This window comes from Macaca mulatta, chromosome 1 (assembly GCF_049350105.2).
Source record: "Macaca mulatta isolate MMU2019108-1 chromosome 1, T2T-MMU8v2.0, whole genome shotgun sequence".
NCBI classification, from domain to species: domain Eukaryota; kingdom Metazoa; phylum Chordata; class Mammalia; order Primates; family Cercopithecidae; genus Macaca; species Macaca mulatta.
Window position 1 is genome coordinate 47,565,578 of NC_133406.1, and position 23,243 is coordinate 47,588,820.

At 33.9% G+C, this 23,243-nt stretch overlaps 1 protein-coding gene across 4 annotated transcripts in view; it reads right to left on the reverse strand.

The window, feature by feature from the left end:
* Positions 1–8,623: 8,623 nt before the first annotated feature.
* The window catches only part of BRINP3 (BMP/retinoic acid inducible neural specific 3), a 400,272-nt gene continuing 385,652 nt past the window's right edge, over positions 8,624–23,243 (reverse strand). For 3 of the 4 annotated variants that reach the window (XM_015121080.3, XM_015121086.3, XM_015121085.3), the window contains exon 8: positions 8,624–10,096. In XM_015121080.3, coding sequence (XP_014976566.1) covers positions 8,980–10,096 — 1,117 coding nt within the window. In that variant the 3' untranslated portion in view covers positions 8,624–8,979. 4 annotated transcript variants of the gene reach the window in all.

A 23,243-nucleotide genomic window follows, 5' to 3' on the forward strand; every position in this document is an offset into this window, starting at 1 on the left:
CTAAGGTCAGGGGTTAGAGACCAGCCTGCCCAACGTGGTGAAACCCCATCTCTACTAAAAATACAAAAATTAGCCAGATGTGGTGGTGGGTGCCTGTAATCCCAGCTACATGGGAGGCTGAGACAGGAAGAATTGTTTGAACCCAGAAGGCAGAGGTTGTAGTGAGTTGAGATTGCACCACTGCACTCCAGCCTGGGTGACAGAGGGAGACTCCGTCTCAAAATAATTAATTAATTAATTAATTAAAAATTAGAGAATCTGAAAATACAGAAAGTGATGTAACAAGGGTAAATTGTACTTTAAAAAGTAAAATTTGCTACCGTGTTTTATAAATTCTTGATACTACTTTATCTTATTAGCCTCAAAGTAAAGGAGGATTGTCTACTGCAGAAAATAACAAATATCAACCACTTTCAAGTGAATTATAAAATAATACCTAATAATAAAGCAACAATTTGGGTAATTGTGGTTTCACTTAAAATATTTTGTTTGCAATATTAAAGGTATTATCTTATGTTGTATGGAAATCAATGAAATGAATTTCTTGAGTGAGTTGCTCATTTTCCATCCTCTTTTTGTGTAGGATAGTATGGACAGCTCCCTAAGGAAAACTTATCTAAATTTATATTTGTGATATATTTTTGAATTGTCTTCCTTTCCTATTAAAATGAAGTATGTTAGGTGAATGATGCTGTGACCTGGCAGTGGAATCAGCCATATGTTGTTGATATAATGATGGAAGAATATGAACAAGTGCTATTGAAATGATCCAATGATGCTGTTTTAATTTAGAAAAAAAGAAGAATATAACAAATTTTATAGGATCAGCTCTTAGCTGTATTTATTTTAACCTTACTGTAATGTAAGTTATGCACAAGGCTAAAACATTTACACAGAGGAACTATTTTTATAGAATCTTTAAATTCAGAATCCCATTTTTTAGGTCATCCATTCAAGGAACCAATATATGTTGGACTTATAAAGTGTAGTGGGTACAGGGACCACTGATTTCAGGCTTTTAAATAACTGTACATAGTAAAGGCTTAAGGAAAGAATATGATTATGTATGGTTCTGCCTTCTATGAACTTGAAGTCTAATAGAGAAACTTAGGTAAGAAACTAAGCATAGCTGACTATCAAAATGACTTTATTAACATTTTCACATTGTTGCAATTGGAGTATAAAAGCAATGGTTCATTTTGTTATCCAAAGATGAATAATAAATTCAAATGTGCTGTGATGTTTTATAAGACTCACGAATTAGAATTATTATTATTTATCATCCTCATCTTCATTATTATAAATGGAAGACAAGAGTGTGGGTTAGAAGAGTGTTGCAGGCAGAAGGCAGGATGCTATGTAAGAAAAAAAGTCTGGAGACATGAAAGAGTATTCCATCTTTGCACTAAAAGCCTTTTGTATAGTTAGATTTAGTTTGCAGTGAAATAAATACGATTGAAGAGAAGGATAGAGAAATAGCCAAGGACGGCATTATGAAAAGAATTACATGCCAAATAACAATTTAGATACCTATCTTATCGAAAAATAAATAACAGATTTATATTTTAAAAGATTTGCATTGTCAGTGTTCACTCTTGTGACTGGGTGAAGCGTGGATTGGGAAGGATTCAAGGGGAATGAGAGGAAAAATATATATTTTAGATTTTCATCAGTACAGCAATGTCGGTAATTAAAAAAATAAAAGCTCCCTAATAAACACATAAAACTGACAGATTAGATCAACAACTACCCTTTTAAGCAAAGCTAACAAGGATGAAAGCACAAGAAAACACCAGAACTCAAAAATGAAGCAGAAATTCAACCTTGAGATAATGGAGGATGTGTGGGTAAGATAATGACAGAAAAAGAGAAAAATTCCAGTCTTGCTAACCAAGGAGTGTATAGGTTTGAATCACTGTGTAGGGCATCAGGAGGGGCTTTACTATATCTAAGTAGATAACAAAGATAATGAAAGTATATAAACAAAAACGTATGCAGAAAATGAAGTTGAATCAAGATGACAGGAGAGTCTCCCATCTAGAGAAAGTTTCCTCAAAGGTGGGACTGCTCGCTCACGTGAAACAAGAAGAGTGAGAAAGTCACACACTGAAGCTGCACTTGCAGCAAGTATCGATGGGCCGCATGTGACTATTGAGCCCTTAAAAAATGTAGCTGGGCACAGTGGCGTGTGCCTGTAATACCAGCTACTCAGGAGGCTGAGGCAGGAGAATTGCTTGAATCCAGGAGGCGGAGGTTGCAGTGAGCGGAGATCACACCACTGAACTCTGAACTCTAGCCTGGGCTACAGAGCAAGACTCCTTCTCAAAAAAAAAAAAAAAAAAAAAAAAAAGGAAAAGAAAGAAAAAGGCAAAACTGAAATGGGAATAAATGCACACTAGATTTCCAAGACTTGGGACAAAAATATCTGGCCGGGCCCGGTGGCTCAAGCCTGTAATCCCAGCACTTTGGGAGGCCGAGACGGGCGGATCATGAGGTCAGGAGATCAAGACCATCCTGGCTAACATGGTGAAACCCCGTCTCTACTAACAAAAAAAAAAAAAAAAAAATACAAAAAACTAGCCGGGCGAGGTGGCGGGCACCTGTAGTCCCAGCTACTCCGGAGGCTGAGGCAGGAGAATGGCGTAAACCCGGGAGGCGGAGCTTGCAGTGAGCTGAGGTCCGGCCACTGCACTCTAGCCTGGGCGACAGAGCGAGACTCCGTCTCAAAAACAAACAAACAAACAAACAAAAACCTATAGTGACCCCAGTAATAATATTTCATATTGATTACATCTGAAATTATATCTTAAATATATTGGTTTAATTAAAATAGATGAATAATAATAAATAATATAGAATAATAAATAAATAATAATAATAAAGAATAATAAATTCAAATATGCTGTGATGTTTTATCAGACTCATGAATTAGAATTATTATTATTATTTATCATCCTCATCTTCATCATTATGAATGGAAGACAAGGATGTGGGATAGAAGAGTATTGCAGGCAGAAGGCAGGATGCTATGTAAGAAAAAACATTTCTTCTGGCTTTTCTTTCACTTTTAACAAAAAAGTGGCTACAGGAAAATTTGAGATTACATGTATGACTTGCATTATATTTCTGTTCAGCAGCTCTTTCTGAGAGAATAATCTTTTAACACTAGAGCTCTCCACAGCTAGCCCTCATATTATTATTTGTTGATGGTGTTAACACTGTAAGCCACTAGAATTTAATTTATTCGTTGCTTTTGTTTTAAGATATAAATCTTATTTTTGAATCCTCATTTCCAAACAGAAAAGCAAACCCAAGTTAGAAAACTATATTCCCCTTAACCATTTAAAATGACAATTGTATTACCTAATGCTATTTTTATACGTCCTTACTATATTTCTGATTTTTTAAATTCATATTTTATATAAATTTTAATATCTGTTGATGAAAATTTCTACTAATTGATCTTATTTTCCAATTGGTTTATTTGTTCACAACAGTTTGTTTTCCCAAACACATTTTAAAATAATTATGATATATTTATAATTATAAAAATTTCTATTAAGGTCTTCTTTAATGGAAAGTAAACTTAAAAATTACTTTAGAAGTGGGAAGCTGAGGCGGGTGGATCACGAGGTCAGGAGATCGAGACCATCCTGGCTAACAGGGTGAAACCCTGTCTCTACTAAAAACTCCAAATATTAGCTGGGTGTTGTGGTGAGCATCTGTAGTCCCAACTACTCGGGAGGCTGAGGCAGGAGAATGGTGTGAACCTGGGAGGAGGAGCTTGCAGTGAGCAGAGATCGCACCACTGTACTCCAGACTGGGCGACAGATCAAGATTCTGTCACAAAAAAAATTTATAGTAATAATAAAATAAAATGACTTTAGAAGTGATATCTGTTGCAGTATTGGTGTATTCTTCTAACAGCATAATGCATATTTCCAAAACTGTCACTTTAGTTTTATACTTTTTCATAATTCCTTAAGTGTATTTCTTATATTTAACTAACTCATATTTTCATCTACTTTATGATTTATTCTTCTGCATTAGAATTTTCTAACTTATGATGGAAGAAATGTTCAACTGTATTAAAAATAAGAATGTAATATTTTATTTTATTCAACAAAAATTTAGAGCTTTCCTTGTTTCCGTTAGAAATTTATTGTTAGAGGTTTATTTAGAAGAATTTTAAACACTTATTACACATTTTTTTAATAATAGTTTTCTGCTTATTATCCTAGATCTCTAAAATATCTAGTATGTAATGTGCATAAGTGAATATTTACTTTCATTTTCTTTTTTATAATTTTAATGATTTAAAATGAATATATATTTATTTTTAAAACTGCCCGTCACCATAAAATACAAACAAAACCAAAAGTATGAGATACATTTTAAATACTTTCATGTAAACTAATAAAATTGATTTCTGTTTTCTGTAGTAAATACATTTTTAAGTATTATTGATGTTTGAGTATTATTAAGTGTTATGTAGCTTTCTATTACTGCTACAAATATTTTATATGGACCTCATTTTTTCCCACACTTATTCATTCTTGCACGTTTGAAGTCCTTTTCATGAGTGTTTTGTGTCCATAATAATGCTGGACAGAGGGAGTGACAAGTCAGAAACCTGTGATGAGATTACTCTTACCTGGAAATGTTCATATTTGCAAAGCTCTCAGAATACTGCCTTACTCATGCTAAGTATTGCGCATCTATTCACTTATTCACATATTAAGTACTATAGTTACTATGTGATAGCCATATTCTGTCATCGTAGAATAAAATAGTACTTCAATCATTCATTGGTTAATCCGATTGCTAGCACACAGCAGAATTTCAAGAGTAATATTTTTGCTTCACTTTGAATTTCATTGTACTAATTTACTACACTTGGCTGCCATGTCCTAAGTATCAAATAATTTGACATGGATATTCTAATTTACCAGTAATTCATAGTTCATTAAAGTAACTAATGTTGCCTTCATGTAAAAGAAACGGAGATGTTTGTAAAAATGTCCTGCTAACTAAGATACACTTGCCAAATACTGGAATTATCAAACTGACTGAATTATAATTCTTGAAATTATTAGACTAGGAAAGACTAGACATAGAATTAGAAATCTGATCTCATAGTTGGAGGAAAGAAAGAATGTCAATAGCAACAGCATAAATAGATGGTATAGTAAATAGGAATGACAAAGTGTAAACTCTCAAGTTTTAAAAATTCAACCGACTGGACTATACTTCCTAAGGATACTAGCATATGTGAATCAAATGATAAATATTATACTTAAGGCTAGAGGGAAAACGTCTAAGTTTGCTAAATGGTTATTATTCTACTAAAATCGTCCAGGCACAGACTCAGAGTGGTACTGTTATCATAGTGTGGTTTGGTTTATTTAAAATGTTCTTTTCATTTGTCACATTGAATTGGAAAACCTGTATGTAGCCTCTTAAAATTTTATACCAAGTTTATTATGTAAAAGGTGTCTTTTCTATTTGGTTTCCAAAACTTTTCACTTTCCTTCCAGTTGAATTCCTGTATTCTATAACTTCCACTTTAGCAAGTATATATAGTCTTATTTTGCTCTTAAGTTTTTTCAAATGGGTTATTTTATTCAAATGAACATATTTCATATCTGTTCAAAATGAAGAGCTTTTCAATGTGCACAATGAAGAAAACAAAAGAAGGTCTGTATAGGATTATAGAACAGTCCATGGTCCTGGTTCATTCCAAGCTATTTCTTCACATTTTGAGAATGACCACAAAGACAGGGCAGGGTGGGGGAGAGAGAGAGAGCAAGAGTGAGAGAGAGAGAGAGCGGAAGAGAGAGAGAAGAGAAAGTGAATCATCTTGTATTATTGAAATGCACCTGAGACCATCAGCTATTTCTGCATTTTCATTTTTATTTCTTTGAGCTGAGAGGGAACATTTGGAAACAGATTCACCTTGCAAAAATGCAACTTGAGATTCCAGAGATTGCAAGTCAAGTCACACTGTCATGGTCATCAAAATAGTTGGTGCACTAAGAAGTGTTCCTAGAAGAAATGTATTCACAATAAATTTTTGATTTTCAGAAGTTCAAGTACTATTGAATTTATTAACTTCAAGATAAATTTAGAGGCATGAATTTGTGGATATCAAGAATCTAAATGAAGTAAAATGTCCTATTTTTGAAACATGATTTCAAATATATCTTTCATTCTAAATAAGGTTTTGACAATAAAGTTTATATTGGAAATTTTAAAATAAAAGTTTTTATTAAAAATACCCAATTTCCTAAAGTCACAGTGAGCGAAAATGGTTGCATATAAGCCAATTCATGAAAAATTAAATGTTTTTGAACTGCATTTTTCTTATACATTGGTAACTCATGTTGTATTAACTTAGATTATTAATATAGTCTATTTCTTATTGGACATTTCTTAATAGGTGGTAATACGTGAGAAATGGAAACATAAAATATGTTTATGTTTTAGTCATGTATCCTCTAACTCTATATATCCCTGTAGAATTTGCTTGGAATGTTTATGTAGATTGTATTCATGTTATTTTAGACACAACATTCAGAAAAAGGTATTGATATTACTTCTCTCCTTTCAGGAGAAACCTTGACTCAGAGATATTAAACACTCACTGGCAGAGCACTAGAAGAGTTGGAGCTCCTTTTATTTTATTGAATAGGACCTTTGTGACAAGACTTGCCAGACATGAGGAGTCCCAGGATAAGACCCAGTTATGAACTTTCTTACCTGTGGTCATAGGTCTTCTTTCTCACATGGCGGCCAGGAATAAGTTAGCTGTGCAATAAAAGAAGTAGCACTCCTGATAATTTCTTTCAAGTGCAATGAAATTAATGTTCTTCAGAGTCCATTGGTAATTGTGCATGTTGCTCAGATGGTTTCTGGGTGTCAAGGCTCTAGATAGCTGGACCTTCAAGACTCTTCTGGAAAAGGTTCTGGAGGCATCTCTGACTTTTATAGTATGTGTCTTTTGAAACATAGTGTCTATGTTTGATAAACTTGGTCACCCTGTGGATGACTAATTGTGTATGATCAATGCCAGCTTTATATAATGTTTTGGAAGTACTGTGAGTGTGTGTCATATAATGTTTACTGATTTAGACCTCAATTTCTTAGGTTACTCCTGTTTCACCATAAGCCATTGCATGAAATGAAATTAAATACAGAAATATGATGGTTCAGTTAATGCTCAGTGGTGCAATAAAAAGAGGATGAATTTGTTCCAGAGAAGTCTATATTGGAATCTTGATATTTCAACTTAGTTTGTGATCTTGGGGAGCTTGACAAGCCACCATGAACCTTTCTTATTTTCACCAAGAAAATGAGAATGATAATTTATAACTTAGTGCTATTGTCAAAATTAAACAAAAATAATAATTTCTATGATTCCAGAAAGATGGTGTTTAATACTAAGATAAATTTTCTGTTGAATGACCTACTATGACAGAAATTAATATTTTTTAAAAAATCAGCTAACCGAAGTAAGACATTCAGCTACGCATATATTAGGTGGAAGAACAATTCTTTGCTTATGGTGTATTGGTTATTTTCTGTCTGAACAGTCTTTTGCTCTTAAATGCTTAGGAATTAAAAATAACCCAAGAATCAAGAATGGCTGTATTCTAATGTTTGTTCTATCAGTTCTTTTTTTCATCCATGCCATGGGGTTCTTTCTCTGTGTCCTGAGAAATGCCTTCATGACCAACAAGAAATGGTCTGGCCTGGACAATGGATTTGGTTAAGTAATAAGAAAATATTTATAAGCTATCTAGAATAGAGCTGAGTGATAAATAGCAAAAAACACATTTTACAGATACGGTCACATAGTTAAACACAAATGAAATTCAAGTTTACAGAAAAAAAACTAATAATATATCTAATATTATTTCACGAATAAATGGGAACTTAATTTTCAGATCACCATTTTGAACTAAAATTGGTTTCATGTTGAACTCATTTTCTCCTCAAAATATTTTTAGTATTATGAGCTTCTCTGGGAGAGGGAAACAAATCTATTTATGCTTGAACTAGTTATTTGAACATTTATTTTATACCATTACTTTACAATTTGTGAACTCTAGAATGTTTTATTGACACGGATAAAGTGCTGGAATAACTAGGTTTTCAGGACTTGAAATTAAAATAATTGTGCCGAGTGAGCTGATTACTGGTTCCTAGAATGTAGAAAGGGAAGGAGAAAGCAAGTTGCTAAGGAAATTAAGGGTTTGCTTTCTCCATGATATACCTTATTATCACACTGATTTTTCTGTATGTTTGCCAAAATGTTCTGATATTTAAGAATTAGTTTATCTGAATACTTTAATTATAATTATGTCTCTAGTATTGGTTTCCTAAATACAGGTAATAAACATACTACTGTCGTTGTTCTGTTAACCATAAAACAAAAACAAAACAAAACAAAACAAAAAAACTGAATAATAAGTATTCTATCTAGTTGGGTTTTCCATAAAGATAATTGAAAGAGACCTTCAAATGTTTCCATTAAAAAGTCTTGGTGAATTTTCCCCAGGTTCTAACAAACTATACCAAAATAGAACTCATTTCATGGAAAAAAGGAATCCCACAGCACTTCTTTTTAATAACTGTTCAGCTACAAAATTTTATTGGTATCTTTTTATGTTCCCGCTAGAGGATGTAATGCACAAAAGCATTGCCACGGAACATATAAAATTACAAATGAAATTTATTGTAAAAAGTAGAATGTCTTCTAGACTGGTGTCAGTATTTATTTCATTCATAAACCAAAACTGCAGTATAATATATTCATTGTCAGCAAGTTCATGTGTGTAAATTTCCATCCAATGTTATTGACTGATATAAGACAGATATTGAAAAGACAATTTAAATTTACTCTTCCAAACATAAACTGTTCCACAAAAGCACTGTAAAAACTCCTTCAAGATTTTGGGTTGTGCTTGACATTTATGGTTAACTACATAATTTGGTCGTGTCATAATCCATTTTGTTTGGCAATTTGGCATTAAACGCCTGAAGAGCAGATTGGATCCTCACCACCTCACTAGTAGACAGCTTGAGTCTATGACGAAGCAAGCAAGAGAAAAGATCTAGACGACGCTGACCAGGTGGGGAGAGTTTATTTACACGGTCTCTGATCTCTAGTAGTTGCAAAAGTGCTGAGTCCTGGGATCCCTGAGTATAGGGGTAGTCCAGCTGCAAAATCAGGTCCCGAATTGCTTCAGGGTCAAAGTGCATGCTGTAGCCAAACACTTGAATGTTATTGATTTTCATATAGCCCAGGTTCCGGGAAGGGTCAATAAACTCCAGAGGTTCGTAGTAAATGCTTTCATTACCATTGGGGCCGTTGGACTTGATTCGGCTCCTCAGGTAGATGTGTACTGTCTCAAAAAATGTCTTCCATTTGTTCCCCAGAGTTAATGTCCAGTTATAACACTGCAGGGGGAGGTCCAACTTAGTCCGCTCCCAGTCTGGAAAGCTGTTTTCATTCACAGGCATAAACCAGCTCTCAGAGTGGCTGCCTCCGAAGGGATTGACGTAAACAGCCAACACTGGCTCCAACGTGCTGTTTTTAGTTAAGCAAATCTGTAAAGAGAGACCCAAAATCATATGGACCAGACTTGACTTGTACTTATTACTCTTCAAGGTGAGGAGCATCCGCTTACGCCAGGAGGGATCAAACCAGCTATTGAGGCGCATGTCATTGCTGATAAAAATGGCATGGACTTCTATTCGTCTGTCCGTTTTCTGCAGCAGATATTTCATTTCGAGATCTTGCAGGTCAGTTTCAAAGCCAATATAGTGATCGGTGGACTCGGCGACTTCAGGCTTGCAGAGCCCCTGGCTGAGCATGTAGCCGGTGTTGCAGGTGCCACAGCGGGTGCGGTTGTCTGGTGCGCATGTCAGGCAAGCGGAGGCGTCTCCCACTGTGCAGGGCAGGAACGCGGTGCAGACCACCTGGTCGTTCGGACACGTGCACGAGTGCGTCTCTTCTGAAAAGCTGCCTAGGAGGCCGTTCTCATTGCAGTAGAGAAAAGACTGGATGCGAGTAAGCCAGTAGGTCGAGGTTCTAGAAATACAAAACAAAACGAATCTACATAAATACAAAGATATTTTGTGTACTGCAGTAAACCTTAGCTCAGAAATCTTCACTATCATTTCTTCAGGTCATCTCCAGCCAGTAATTTAAAAGAAATAAAATATTCATAGAACTTATAATTAGACTATATAATACAAACACACACACGTGTGTGTATATTCCATTTATCACTGTGCAAAACAAGATTAGAGCTATACTTGATCTGAACTGCAATGCGTTTCTAAATATGTGATATCTTCTAAAGAGATTGCATGCTATCTCATTAGTGCACATGGAAGATAATTGTAGATAAAAATAGGTCATTATTGTTTTGAAATAACAACAAAAAGAAACGTAAGTGATTTTATCATAAAATATCTGTAGGAGAATTAGAGCATATAAATGGTGATTGTTCATTCATTTACTCTTAGTTTCATAGACCACTAGTGTTGCAGGAAGCATGAATAGAAAGTAAAAGAAAAATGAAAGAAAACCAAACGGCTCTAAATTGTCAATCAGTGTATTTAGATGCTAGGGTTGTCATCAACATTGAAAGAACATGTACCCACTCAAAAAGATCATATTATTAAAACATGCTTGAGTTTATTCTTACAGGCTGTTCAAGAAAATAGTTGAAAATATCTCATTAAAATCAACAAGCTCCTTCAATAAGGGGTAAGTGTGTTAGTTTAATGTGTTTGATTTGAGTCATTAACATTTTTTTTTCTAATCAGGTTAATCATGATTCCAATTTCAAATCTCACTTTTCCGATTTTCTCATGTTATTTAAACCATTTTGGTGTTTTAAAACCAGTAAAATAATGAAGGAAGAGCAATGGCCTTGTAAAAACACAATTCCTTGTTTTTAGTTTGTTGCTTTCTCATACTGGATATATGATCATGGGAAAAGTTGCACAGCATCTATAACACACAGTTCTCTCATGTGAAAAATGGGAATAGTAATATCTTCCAGGTTGAGATTTTGTGAGAAATAAATTAGGGTCTAACTCTGTGCATGTACTTAGAATATTGCAAAGTGTCTGTTTCACAGTAGATACACAACAATTCTATTTTTGGTATTCTTATGAGTTTTTGGTGTTCACATTTAATACGTTTGGGATTTCCTGCAAAATATATATGCTGCACTCAGTCCTTTAAATATCTACTTACTATTTTTCATAGCACCTTTTTCTGCTTAAGATTTTGTATTACTGTGTATTTACTTATTTATATTGTTTCTCTCATTACATATAACACCCTTTTGCCAAACTCTTGTATGTTTTCTTTCATAGCTATATAACCTGTGCCCAGTAGAATTCCAGGAGATAACAAGCCTTTAATATTTATTGAATATTGAATAAAATGCATGGATTAGCCAAAGGAATATTTTCTAAAGAAGCGTATTTTTAAGTGAAATTTAAATGCTAAACTGAACATTTAATACACTTGGGAAATCCTAGCTCTGAAGTAGCACGTAGTAAAGTAATACAATACTTTATTTGACATTTGCACAATTAAAAACATGCAAAAACCTTTCTTGTCCAGCTTCTCTAAATGCAACTGCATTATATATACTCAGAAGAAAATAAAGAAGTAGATCAAATCTAAGCCAACCATAAAACATTTTCCTCTTAATTCTTTCTTATACTGAAAATCACTGATTGAAATCTTAAACCTATTAGATTCATGGCTTGAACATGTCTCCCAAAGTTCATGTGCTGGGAACTTGGTTGCTAATGCAGTGATATTGTGAGGTAGTATCTAATGGAATATGTGTCCTTGGAGAAATGCCCTCATGAACAGATTAATGCCCTTATCTTGGGAGTTAGTTTCTTATAATTAGGCAAGTTTGGCTCCTTTTTGCTCCCTGTCTTGCCCTCTCTTTGCCCTTCTGCCATCAGATGATGCAGCAAAAAGGCCCTCCCCAGATGCCATTCTTTTGATCTTGACTTTCCAGACTCCAGAAACCTGAGCCAATATATTTTTGTTCATTATAATGACCAACTCTGTGACATTCTCTTAAAGCAGCATAATGTGGACTAAGATAATTCATTTTTTAAGTCCTCCAGATACTTTTAAGACAAATTCTCTCAAAAAATATCCCAAAAGCATGCCCAGTGTGTTGTGAAAGAACAAAAATGTGAGGCTGTTTGGCACTTCATAAACATTACATCAATATATAAGTGTCTCTGTTATGCTTGCTGTGGTTCTCTCACCACAGAATATATGTGCAAAAAGCTTTCTTTTGCTGGTGTATAAAATAGGTTGATTAATCATTTCTGTATTTAGTCATAGAATTCAGATGTTAATACTACAGATTCATCATTTACAGTTACTTACATGTTTATACCATTTCATTCTTTTTTCAATCACATTTTTCCTCATTTATTCCTTCCTTGGTTTTCCTTCTTCCTTTTTTCATTGCTCTCTCTCTCTTGTGCTGTCCTCCCCATTTTTGCTTCTTTATTCAGTTCTTATTTATGTATATCTATGTGTATCTTATTTATGTATATGTATATCTAATATCTAATAGAAACTACATAAAATATACATCCTATTCAGATGAAAATTATATTTTCTTCCCTGAAACCAAAGAATCAATTCCTTGAGCCAACTCATTTCCCACTGTAAGCTCTAATCATATTTCTAAATCATGAGAAGAAAACAATAAATGAAATGAATAGACCTAAGGCAAAAATAGAGCTCACAAAAGTAGGGCACTGTAGAAAGAATCATTTGGACACTTTAGAAAAGCAAGAACTTTTTCCAGCTTTCCATCTTTTCCAATCCTTTGCACGTCTGGCAAATACATTATGGAAGGAAAGCATTTCAGCTGTTGGATTTCAGCTTCTTGGGTTTCAGCTCTAATATATGAATATTGATAATTCAGCATACTGCCAAAGCTCTGGTACCCTGGGACTAAAGAGATAGCATGTAGATTTTCTTCCTCGCTCCTTTGTGTCCTTTTTCCTCTAGCACCTACCTTTTACTATTTTACTACATTCCATAAAGACGAAATAGATTTTTCAAGAAAGAAGACATGTAGTTACTTGTCTTTTCTTTAATCCTTGTGTAATCTTAGTGAAAGCAGCAGTCAAAAATAAAGACTAAGCACATTTCAGAATTGTATAATGGATTTTTCACATAGTTGGTTCCCCCACCCAACAAGGTAAACTTTAGCTCCCCTTACTTTATCCTAAAACTTCAAAAGAATTTTAGAGACACATGTCCTGACAATTCAAAATTAGTTCGTATCAAGTGTATTTCCAGTTTGTTTCTTTTTATGCTTAAGTATTAACACAAATAAAAGAAGCCACATTTTATTCATGTATACACATTAGTTAGACACACTATTTACGGTCTACTTGGGCTAAGGATTGTGACTGCATGGGTGGCAGGTAGGTCTTCTACTGTTTTTTATCAAACATGTGGCAGTGTTCCTGATATCTGCTTTATAATACTTCAGTAAGCATTCTAAATAAAAGAAGAAAAAAGGAAGGGAGGAAAAAGACAGAGAGAAACTAAGGAAAGGGGAGGGATAAATATATTATGGTGATGGAACTATAGATTATTAAGGAACAGAAGAAGCAAACTAGAACGCAAACTTTAAAAAAGCAATTGACATGATAAATATCATGATTTGGAGCAGTTCAAGGATATAGGCAATCTTAATCTATCCGGAAGAATTTACATTTTGAAAATAATTCCTCAAAAATCTTTTAGGGGAAACAATTATGAGCAGAAAAATACCTTCCAGAGTTCACTTAAAATTTAATTGGAAAAATCAATCATTAGCTAAAAGGCCATTAATGTTTATATCATGGAGAAATCATGTGACATACTATTTTGAAATGTTTAGACAGCTGTTTATTCTAGTCATCTTTGTTCAACCTATAATATTTTCCATTTATTTAAGATTTGCTCTTCTCCACAGGATACACATTACACATGTTCCAAAAGAGGACTAGAGTAGGAGTGTGAATATCTGACTTTACAGCCATACTTTACCCTGTGACCTGTGACAAGTTACTTAGTCTCTTTAACCTTCAGCAGAAGCTTTGGAATTCAAGCAAACATTTGTTCAAATTAGGATTCTGCATGACTGTGGACTGTCGATAGCTTTCTGAGTCCCAATGTGTTAAACTGTGATTTCACTTGCTGATCTATTGCCAGGATGAAAGGACGTAACATGTAAAACCCATCTACGACAGAGTCTTACACTTAGTAAATGCTCATAATGAAACAACATGAATGAAATGTTTGATTCTAAATATTTTTTGTTTTAAAGAAAATCAACTTAAGATCTGATCATTTCTTTCGTAAAAGATGTTAGGTATGAGTGGTGAACCAAATTCCTGGGCCCCACCCCAGACATAATAATTTCTAGGAGTAGGATTCAGGAATCTCATTTAAAATATGCAGTCCCAGAGAACTATTATGTATACAAAGAGGTTGCAAGGTCCATTATGTATGTAAATCAACAACCCAAAATTGTTATTAGGGATTCCTTAAATACCAGCTAACCATCAATATGGAGGAATATGTCTACAAGAAGGTAAGGAAAAGTTGAAACTTCTGTAGGGAAGAGGACAACAGCAGATGGCTTTTAATTTACATGCATTTTGGGGCTCTGTGGCAACCTTGTACAATAAAATTTGTAAAGTGTAGTAGAAATTTTACACATAAGAAGAATAAGCCACACACTAAAGCCTGTCATAATACATCACCTCTGTTCTGGTCCAGTAATATTAACTAACTGTTTGGTGAACATCTCTCATGTCTGGGGCCAGTCACTTTTATTTTCATCTCCTTTCAGTAGTTTGTAAATGCTAACCCCATTTTAAAATTTGAATATTATTGAACCTTATCAATTTTAATGACTTGGTTACATATCTATTAAGCATTAGAATGAAGACAAACTCAGAGGAAAATATCTAAGTATTATTTTTTAAATATGTGTTGAAAGTTTTGTTTCACAGGATAACGGAGTGAGGGAGGGGGCACATGGAAGCACTTAACAACCTCAGGGAAAACAGTCATTTATTGCCATAGCAGGACAACATCAAAGATACAATAACTTTTAATTGTGATATCACATTTAGGTTCTTGAGTGACAATACACTATATTGGCTTAAGACCATTTTCTTAGGAGCCAGACTGTCTACTTTGAATCCTGTTCATTTACTTCACCTGGAAAATAGGAATTAAATATAGGGTTGTGCTAACAATTAAAGCACAATTGCAGGTAAAGCATTTAAAAGAATGTGCACAGAATAAACAGGAAATAAATGTTACCTCTTATTCCTATTATTATGAATGTTATTCCCACTATCATCTTTTAAAGAAATATTGTAGGCATTTTCTTTATTATAGCCACTTTTTTTTTTCTCAGAAGATGGAACATTTCATTTTCTCTTCAACAATTCATGCATTCATGCATAATATTACACTATATCCCTGTGTTTCACCTTTTAAAAAATATATGCCATTTTAATAACATGATCAAGACTGTATTTAAATATACTTGTATGCCCTCTTTGTGATCCTTTTGGAACCCTCAAAAATATGCAAAACAATATTGCTCAAATTCAGGACAAACATTCTAGATGTGTAGCGCTTTGCACTGAAGTATTAGAACATATGTTGGTAGAAAAACAATTACCTCGTCTCATGGTTAAATCTGCTCTGAGCAGTAATAATCTTATTTCAAAGGTCCCTTATTCCAATCTTCTAATCCTTTATTGCTCTCCAAATCTGTGCAATGTGGATCCAAACTTTAAAACCTAAACAATATAATTTCAGAATCTTTTTGAAGTTAAAGATTAGCACTTTTTTTTGGTTATGCTATTTTATTTCTGCCTTCATAGATTTGTTATTCTCAGACATGAATACTTTAAATATAAATTTGGAATTAGGCATCCACAGCCATTTAAGCAAGCATAAGCTGATTATTAGCTCAGTCACAGACAGATAAAGCCAAATAAAATTCTGTCACTTTCTCTCTCTTGACTGCTGCTCTGGCCATCTCAGTTTTGGCAGTGCTGCCTAGGGCTCATGTTGACACTCCTGACACACAACAGTTTCACTCTTGGAAATAATTTTACACTCTGAGAAAAGGAAACGTCGCTTTCAAAGATCCTTCAAGTTTGAGTCTCTCAAGAAAGTACACACACACACACACACACACACTTTAATTTATTAACCTAAATTCAATTATCTACTAATACTTTTGGCTTGCAAGAAGGCAATGAATAAGTGCGTGAAGCAGTTGAAGATGTAGGTTATATTTTAAAGATAATATTAGCTGATGTTAATATTCATTGAGCTTTTCTCATGTGAACAGTAGTATTACAAGGATTATTTTATTGTCACAATTCTCACTACTCCCTGATATAAGTATGCCTGTTATCCTAACTTACAGATAAGCACACGAGTTGTAAAAAATTTAAATAACCAGAACGTGTCCAAGGCCAAACAGCTAGTAAGTGCCAGATCTAAAGATATATCCCCTGGTCTCCATTTCTCCAGAATCACAGCTTCTTATGATCATGAACAGATATAATTCAAATAATTTATTACTTCATCTGGTTAAGTGGTGTGCACAGAAAAGTCTGCTTACTTCTCAGAGAACTATAGAAATTTTCTGCCCACATCTATGCTGCATTTGATTAGATAATTTAAAAAAATCAATAGATAAATGTCTCTTCCACTTAAAACATAAAATACAAAAAGAAACACATCAACATTCAAAGTGAGAAACATGAGGCACACAAAGATAAACACAATTACTTTTCTGGAAGTAAAAAATTATCAAAAATACTTATATTTTAAAAATTAGCATACATATGCAATTTTCTATCAAAGATTACTGTCAATTGAAATATATTTTTCACTAAATCATATATTAAGATAAAAGGTTTAAAATGTATTATTATAGGCAAGTTCAGGCTGTTAAGTAGTTAGTGTAATTGAGGAATATTGATACATGCAATTATTTTGCAAATAAGAGCAATCAGGCCTCTCCTATGTTCTTTTATAACATCCTGGTATTCACCCCCCCATAATATTCATTACACCAGGTCACTATTATCAAACCAGCTACATCATTTGTATCCTGTGAGTGAAAACAATTATGTACACATGCGCACATATATAATGAAAACAATTATATATATGTGTATATATATCATATGTTTATTTCACAATTTTATTATCATAAAGTACCTAAATCAGTTTACAGTGTTTATGCTTAAATCTTTGCATTACAACCTTCAAAACCTTTGTTGCTCTTAAAATCTCTGCATTATGAGTTCAAATTTGAAAATCTAAACAATAAATTTTAAGGAATTTAAAAGTATAATATTATTTTTAAATGGTCGTTTCATTTCATCCTTCATAAATCTGTTCATCTGTGACCCTAATATTTGAAACTATATATAAATTTTATATGAATAAATACATTAATGAACAACATGGAGAGGAAGCTAGAAAAGCAAATGTAGACCTAACCTGGAAATGTCCCTGGTTGTGAAGAATTTTTAAAAACATATATTTAACATTGTTTTCTTATTACCCAGTGAGTGGTAGACATTTTAAAACCTGGACTTATTTTCATAATATCTGTTTTTCTTTAAAATATGTTTCCTGATCAATTTCTCATCAGTTTAAAGACAGATCAATACATTTTTCTTGATGAACACTGAAAACCTGAAAACAAATGAAATTGTATCATTTAAATAATTTAATGAAATTTCAGTGTGCTTCTAAAAGTGGTACAATTTAGCATCCCTCCAAACCAAATGTCTGTGGCCTCACTATTTTTGCTCTTTTTACAATCATCGTGTTGTCCTCAATGCTGAATATCAGCTCATTCCTTTGTGTCTCAATTAAAGCAAGAACTTGGTTTCTGAAAATCCTGAATGCAGGGTTTTTTGTAAAATAGCTTTATTAGATTTGTATTTCCAAGCTAATCTACTTAAATTGATCAATTTCTGATTGCATGATACCCCAATACCTTTCATATAAAAATCTAAATTATTTTGAAGTCTTTACATTCTGACAACATCTAGTTGTCATTACTCAATAAAATATTTTCTTTGAAGCCTTTACATTCGGACAACATCTAGCTGTCATTACTCAACATATTTTCCACACTTACAAATCTGTCCTTGTTACCGTCCTAAATATGTCATGTACAATTTCAACTACCTGGAATTTTCTTTTACAGAATCGAATGTCCTTTTTCCTCTGCTTAGCCAGTTCAAGATTTAAATTCAATTTTTCTTACCCTAAATGATCTTCCTTAACAATCTAACTTAGAATGACTTACTTTTTTGGACCAGTGTATTAATTGTTATAGATATTACTGTATTTGTAATTCAGCCCTCTATAACAATATAGTGTTGTATAATAGATTCTTATCTTATGATTTCAACTAAAATATACAATTCCTGATAGTATCTGTGTTTGTCTACATGTTAGCTTTCCTAATTGGAATATAATCTCCTAAGAAAGAAGAAAATGTATATTGTTACACTAGAATCCCTAGAGACTAACAAAGTGCTTTTTCTCCCAACCTCTCCAAACAAAATTGCTAGATCAAAATTGACCTGGACTTATGTTGGCACGAAAATGTAACAGTGAATACTCTTAAAACCTCTCTTACGGGGAAAATCAAATAACTCAGGCACTGAATTTTTTACAATGAATTTATGATCTACAAAATAATAATCTGATTTCTGGTATTGTAAGTCATATGACAGCTATGTCATCAAATAACAATATTGCATTCTAGACTCTATATTATTGTTCAGGAGTTTGATTGACTAAAATGTAATTTCAAAACTGGTCATCTTTAAAATGCTAATGTAGATGGAGATACTGGAGCTGAATAGTTGTCAGAAACTGGGCCATTAAAAAACAAAACAAAACAAAAAACACCAAGAAATATCACCTTCTGGGAGTCCTGGATTGGTGATCTTCATGGATCAAAAAGGTCAACCAAGTCACATTCACAATGCAAGAGCTTTATATTAATGTTTTCTAGCGCTTGGAATAAAATTCTGAACTCAGAATCATAACTGCATTAACACAGATGCCACAAAATCACTAGGAAATAATAGATTATATGGCCCTTGTAAATGTTACCTTTTATGAGAGAAGCAAATTGTGTGTGTGTGTGTGTGTGTGTGTGTGTGCATGCGTGCTAGTATAAAATTTATACAGTGTTTTAAGGAATGACAATTCGTAACTTTAAAAGTTGTCTCATTTAAAATACTAATAGAAACAGTAAAATATGGTCCTATTTCACATGATTTTGCTTTTCAGGAAAAAGAGTACATAGGTATTATCTCCTAATTTTTCTAACAATTTAATATTACATTATGTTTGCAGAAAATAAAATCAGAATGTATCAAATGACTGTTCTAAAGGCAGAAGCAATCTAGTATGCCTAACCATCTTTGGCCACATTCTTTTCCAGATAAGACAACAAACGATGATGATTTAACTTAAATTACTATCTCACATCTGCATAAACAAATATTTAATCCTTGGTTTTCCAGACAAACATACAAAATGTAGACCATCTCCTTCACCTCACTGACAGGACTCTCTCTAACCAAAATGCCATCTGATTGGGAAAAAAAAAAAATGAGTCTCTTTGGATCATATCAGCAACAACACAAATCAAATGGGTATTAAAAATACACTGTTCTCTCTTTTGTGGGGTAAACTACAACAATACAAATGAGAGCCTTTTATCAGCTGGCAGGAAGATAGAAATTTGTGTTACTTGAAGAGCTTCCTCTGTTCAGTTAGCAGGGAGAAAATCCGTAAGCTTTTTCCTTAGTGTTTCTAGTTCAGCCTTAATGTAATTTTTGAACAGTAAATCTACTTTGACATCATTTGACTATCAGTATTGGGATTTTTTTGGTTTACAAAGTTATGTTAACTTATCTTTTTGTATCCATGTATTACTTTTATCATGTATTGTCTTTTGATATTAAAATGATTCTTTGTAAGATCAAAAGAAAAAGCCACATCATATGTAAATAATTGCTAAAACCATGATATGAAAAGTTACATAATTTCTCTCATATATTTACATATGATATGTAGATTAAATACCTATTCTAACAAATATAATTTGACCTTATAAAATCATATATAATTTTCAAGCCAAGAATTAACAAAAGACCTTCTGGACATAGTTTACCAGATCCTCAGTATGTACTTACTAGAGGTCTGAGTCACAATCTCTCCAGTATTCAGAGCCATCAACCTATTGACGCATTCCTCATGTATACCATAAAGTAATAATCACAAGTATACAATGTGATGGCTAAGTTTTGGTATCAACTTCACTGGATTAGGGGATGCCCAGATAGCTGGAAAAGCATCATTTCTGGGTATGCCTGTGAGGGTGTTTCCAGAAGAGATTACCATTTGAATCAGTGGACTGAATAAAGAAGATGTGCTCTCACCCAATGTGGGCAGACACCTTCTAGTCCAATGAGGACCTGGATGGAACAAAACATCAGGGGAAAAGCAAACTCGTTCACACTCTCTTCTGGAGCTGGCACACAATTTTTTTTTTTTTTTTTCCTGTCCTTGGACATCTGAATTTCAGGTTCTCCAGCCTTTGGACTCCAAGACTTGCACCAGTAGTCCCTCAGGTTCTCAGGCCTTCAACTCTCAGACTGAGTTACACTATTGGCTTCTCTGGTTCAGAGGCTTTCAGATTTGAACTGAGCCTCATGACTGGATTATGTGGTTCTCCAGCTTGCAGGTGATCAACTGTGGGACTTCTCAGCCTCTATAATCATGTGAGTTCATTCCTCTAATAAGTCCCCTTTCATATGTGTGTGTGTATATCTGTATATATCTGTTCTACTGGCTCTGTCTCTCTGGAGAACCCTAATACAATAAAGAGAACTCACCATGTACATGATGGACTATGAAACATTTTTTGCATATTAATGCTTACTTAGTCTTTGCAACCAATATGTGTGGTGAATGCTCTAACTGTCTCCACTTATAAGCAGGGAGAGTAAGGTACACTGGATACCTCTTAAGTTACAGGACAGTCTGTCTAGGAAAATGAGCTGGAACTCATGCTGTCAATCACTCTATTATCTATCATGTTACTAGCCCAAGAAGGTCACATAAAATATTGTGAAAAAAATATTGAGAAAATATATTTTTCTAGGTAACTATAATCTCACACCCTTCTAAGGTGAGAGTTGTCTGAAACATTTCAGACAGCCCAGATAAGCTTTGGGAAAAAAAAAAATATATATATATTTTATATAATATATATATATATGAGCTGCTCTACTTTCTCTGGATGAAGCAATGCAAAGTAACATGGGCATGTAACTCACACTGGCATCTTAATATCATCCTGATATTTATAGTTTCTCTACAGTTTAGCCAAACACACTCTACTAAAACACATATTTCATAGAGTAATTTAAAGCCAGATGACTGTGGAAATCCTGTAGTATAAATGGAATTCTGAAGTGACTTGGATCAGGATATCTCAGACCTTTTATTCAACCAGCTTAAAAGCTAAAAAAGGGTGAACTCACCTCAGTTGATGTTTGCAGCCATTAGGAATAGATTTTTAGGTTACATCTATATTCCATGAAAAAAAAATTACAAAAACTGAATGGACATAGGGCTAAAACCAAGTAGCCTTTGATTTTGAAAGTTAAGTTATTATGTAAACACTTTGAATCACAATCCATGATTCTTCTAGCACAAGATAAGCCTGTCAAAAAACTATCATGAACTAGACTACACTATTTTATTAAAGCTTTAGTTGGATCATGTGGTCAGGAGATCAAGACCATCCTGGCTAACACGGTGAAACCCCGTCTCCTCTAGAAATACAAAAAATTAGCGGGGCGTGGTGACCGGTGTCTGTAGTCCCAGCTACTCGAGAGGCTGAGGCAGGAGAATGGCGTGAACCTGGAAGGCGGAGCTTGCAGTGAGCTGAGATCCCGCCACTGCACTCCAGCCTGGGCAACAGACTGAGACTCAGTCTCAAAAAAAAAAAAAAAAAAAAAAAAAGGAACTTTAATTGGGACAGAGGAAGGGAATTACTTTGGACTTGGTCGTAATCACCTCCTTATTTAAATAGTTTATTCAAAATATTTCCATTCTGTTTTTAATTAGTAGGTCATCTTTATATATATTGAAGTGTTACAGTATCTGGTTGTGTGAGGTGCAAAGGGAATCTGAGGAGGTAAGTGAGAAACAGCAGCGAGATATGTAATTTAAGAATGGGTGCTTTATTTGCCATTGGTTGCCTATCCAATATTCACAGGTCTATTATTCTTGCTAACAGAACCTTGATTTTGTTCAACACAATGTGCCAAAATGAAACAACTTTTCCTGTTTCCCTTAGAGGTAGCTATGTTACACAGTTCTGAAACAAACAGAAGTCTAATGTGGGAGAGTCTTGGATTGCTTCTTACTCCTTAGTCAATAGCCATGGCGTACTCTACAATTTCTGCTATTCACCCTGAAAATAGACATGAGATATCAAGCTGCAGGAGACTTCTTGCCAAAGACCACAAACATAAGGAAACTAGAGGAAGGGAGGGTAAATAATGGATGATTGACCCTGAAATCAATTTGAGAGACCACTGGGAGCAATTTTTTTCTGTATTAAAAAGAAAAATTAAGAACCGTCTGTGAATGGAGATTGGAGGGTTGGAGGAGTGTTCCAGGGCTGAAACAGCTTGAATGGATTTGCATATTAAGTCTCAAAAAAGTGTTTAGAGGAAAATACCTCAAAAACTAACTTGTTTTTAGCAACTCTAAAATGAAAGCCAAGCAGGCCAAATTTTCTGAGCTTTTGTGGAATAAATATATATAAAGACTAAAAATCTGAAAGAGAAAGTTGAGCTTATTGACTAAATGGACAGGTGATTTTATTTCACCAAACAGAGGGAAAATATATAACTTAGTACAACAATCAAAAAAAGTAGTAATAACATGGGAAAGAATGTGGAGGTTCCAAGCATGACTGGATATACCTGAAAGCTTTTTAGTGCTTGTTGAAGATAAAACCTGGAGGCGTGTAAAGAAAAGTCTTTTAAAAATTAACTATGTGTTTTCAGCCTCAGCA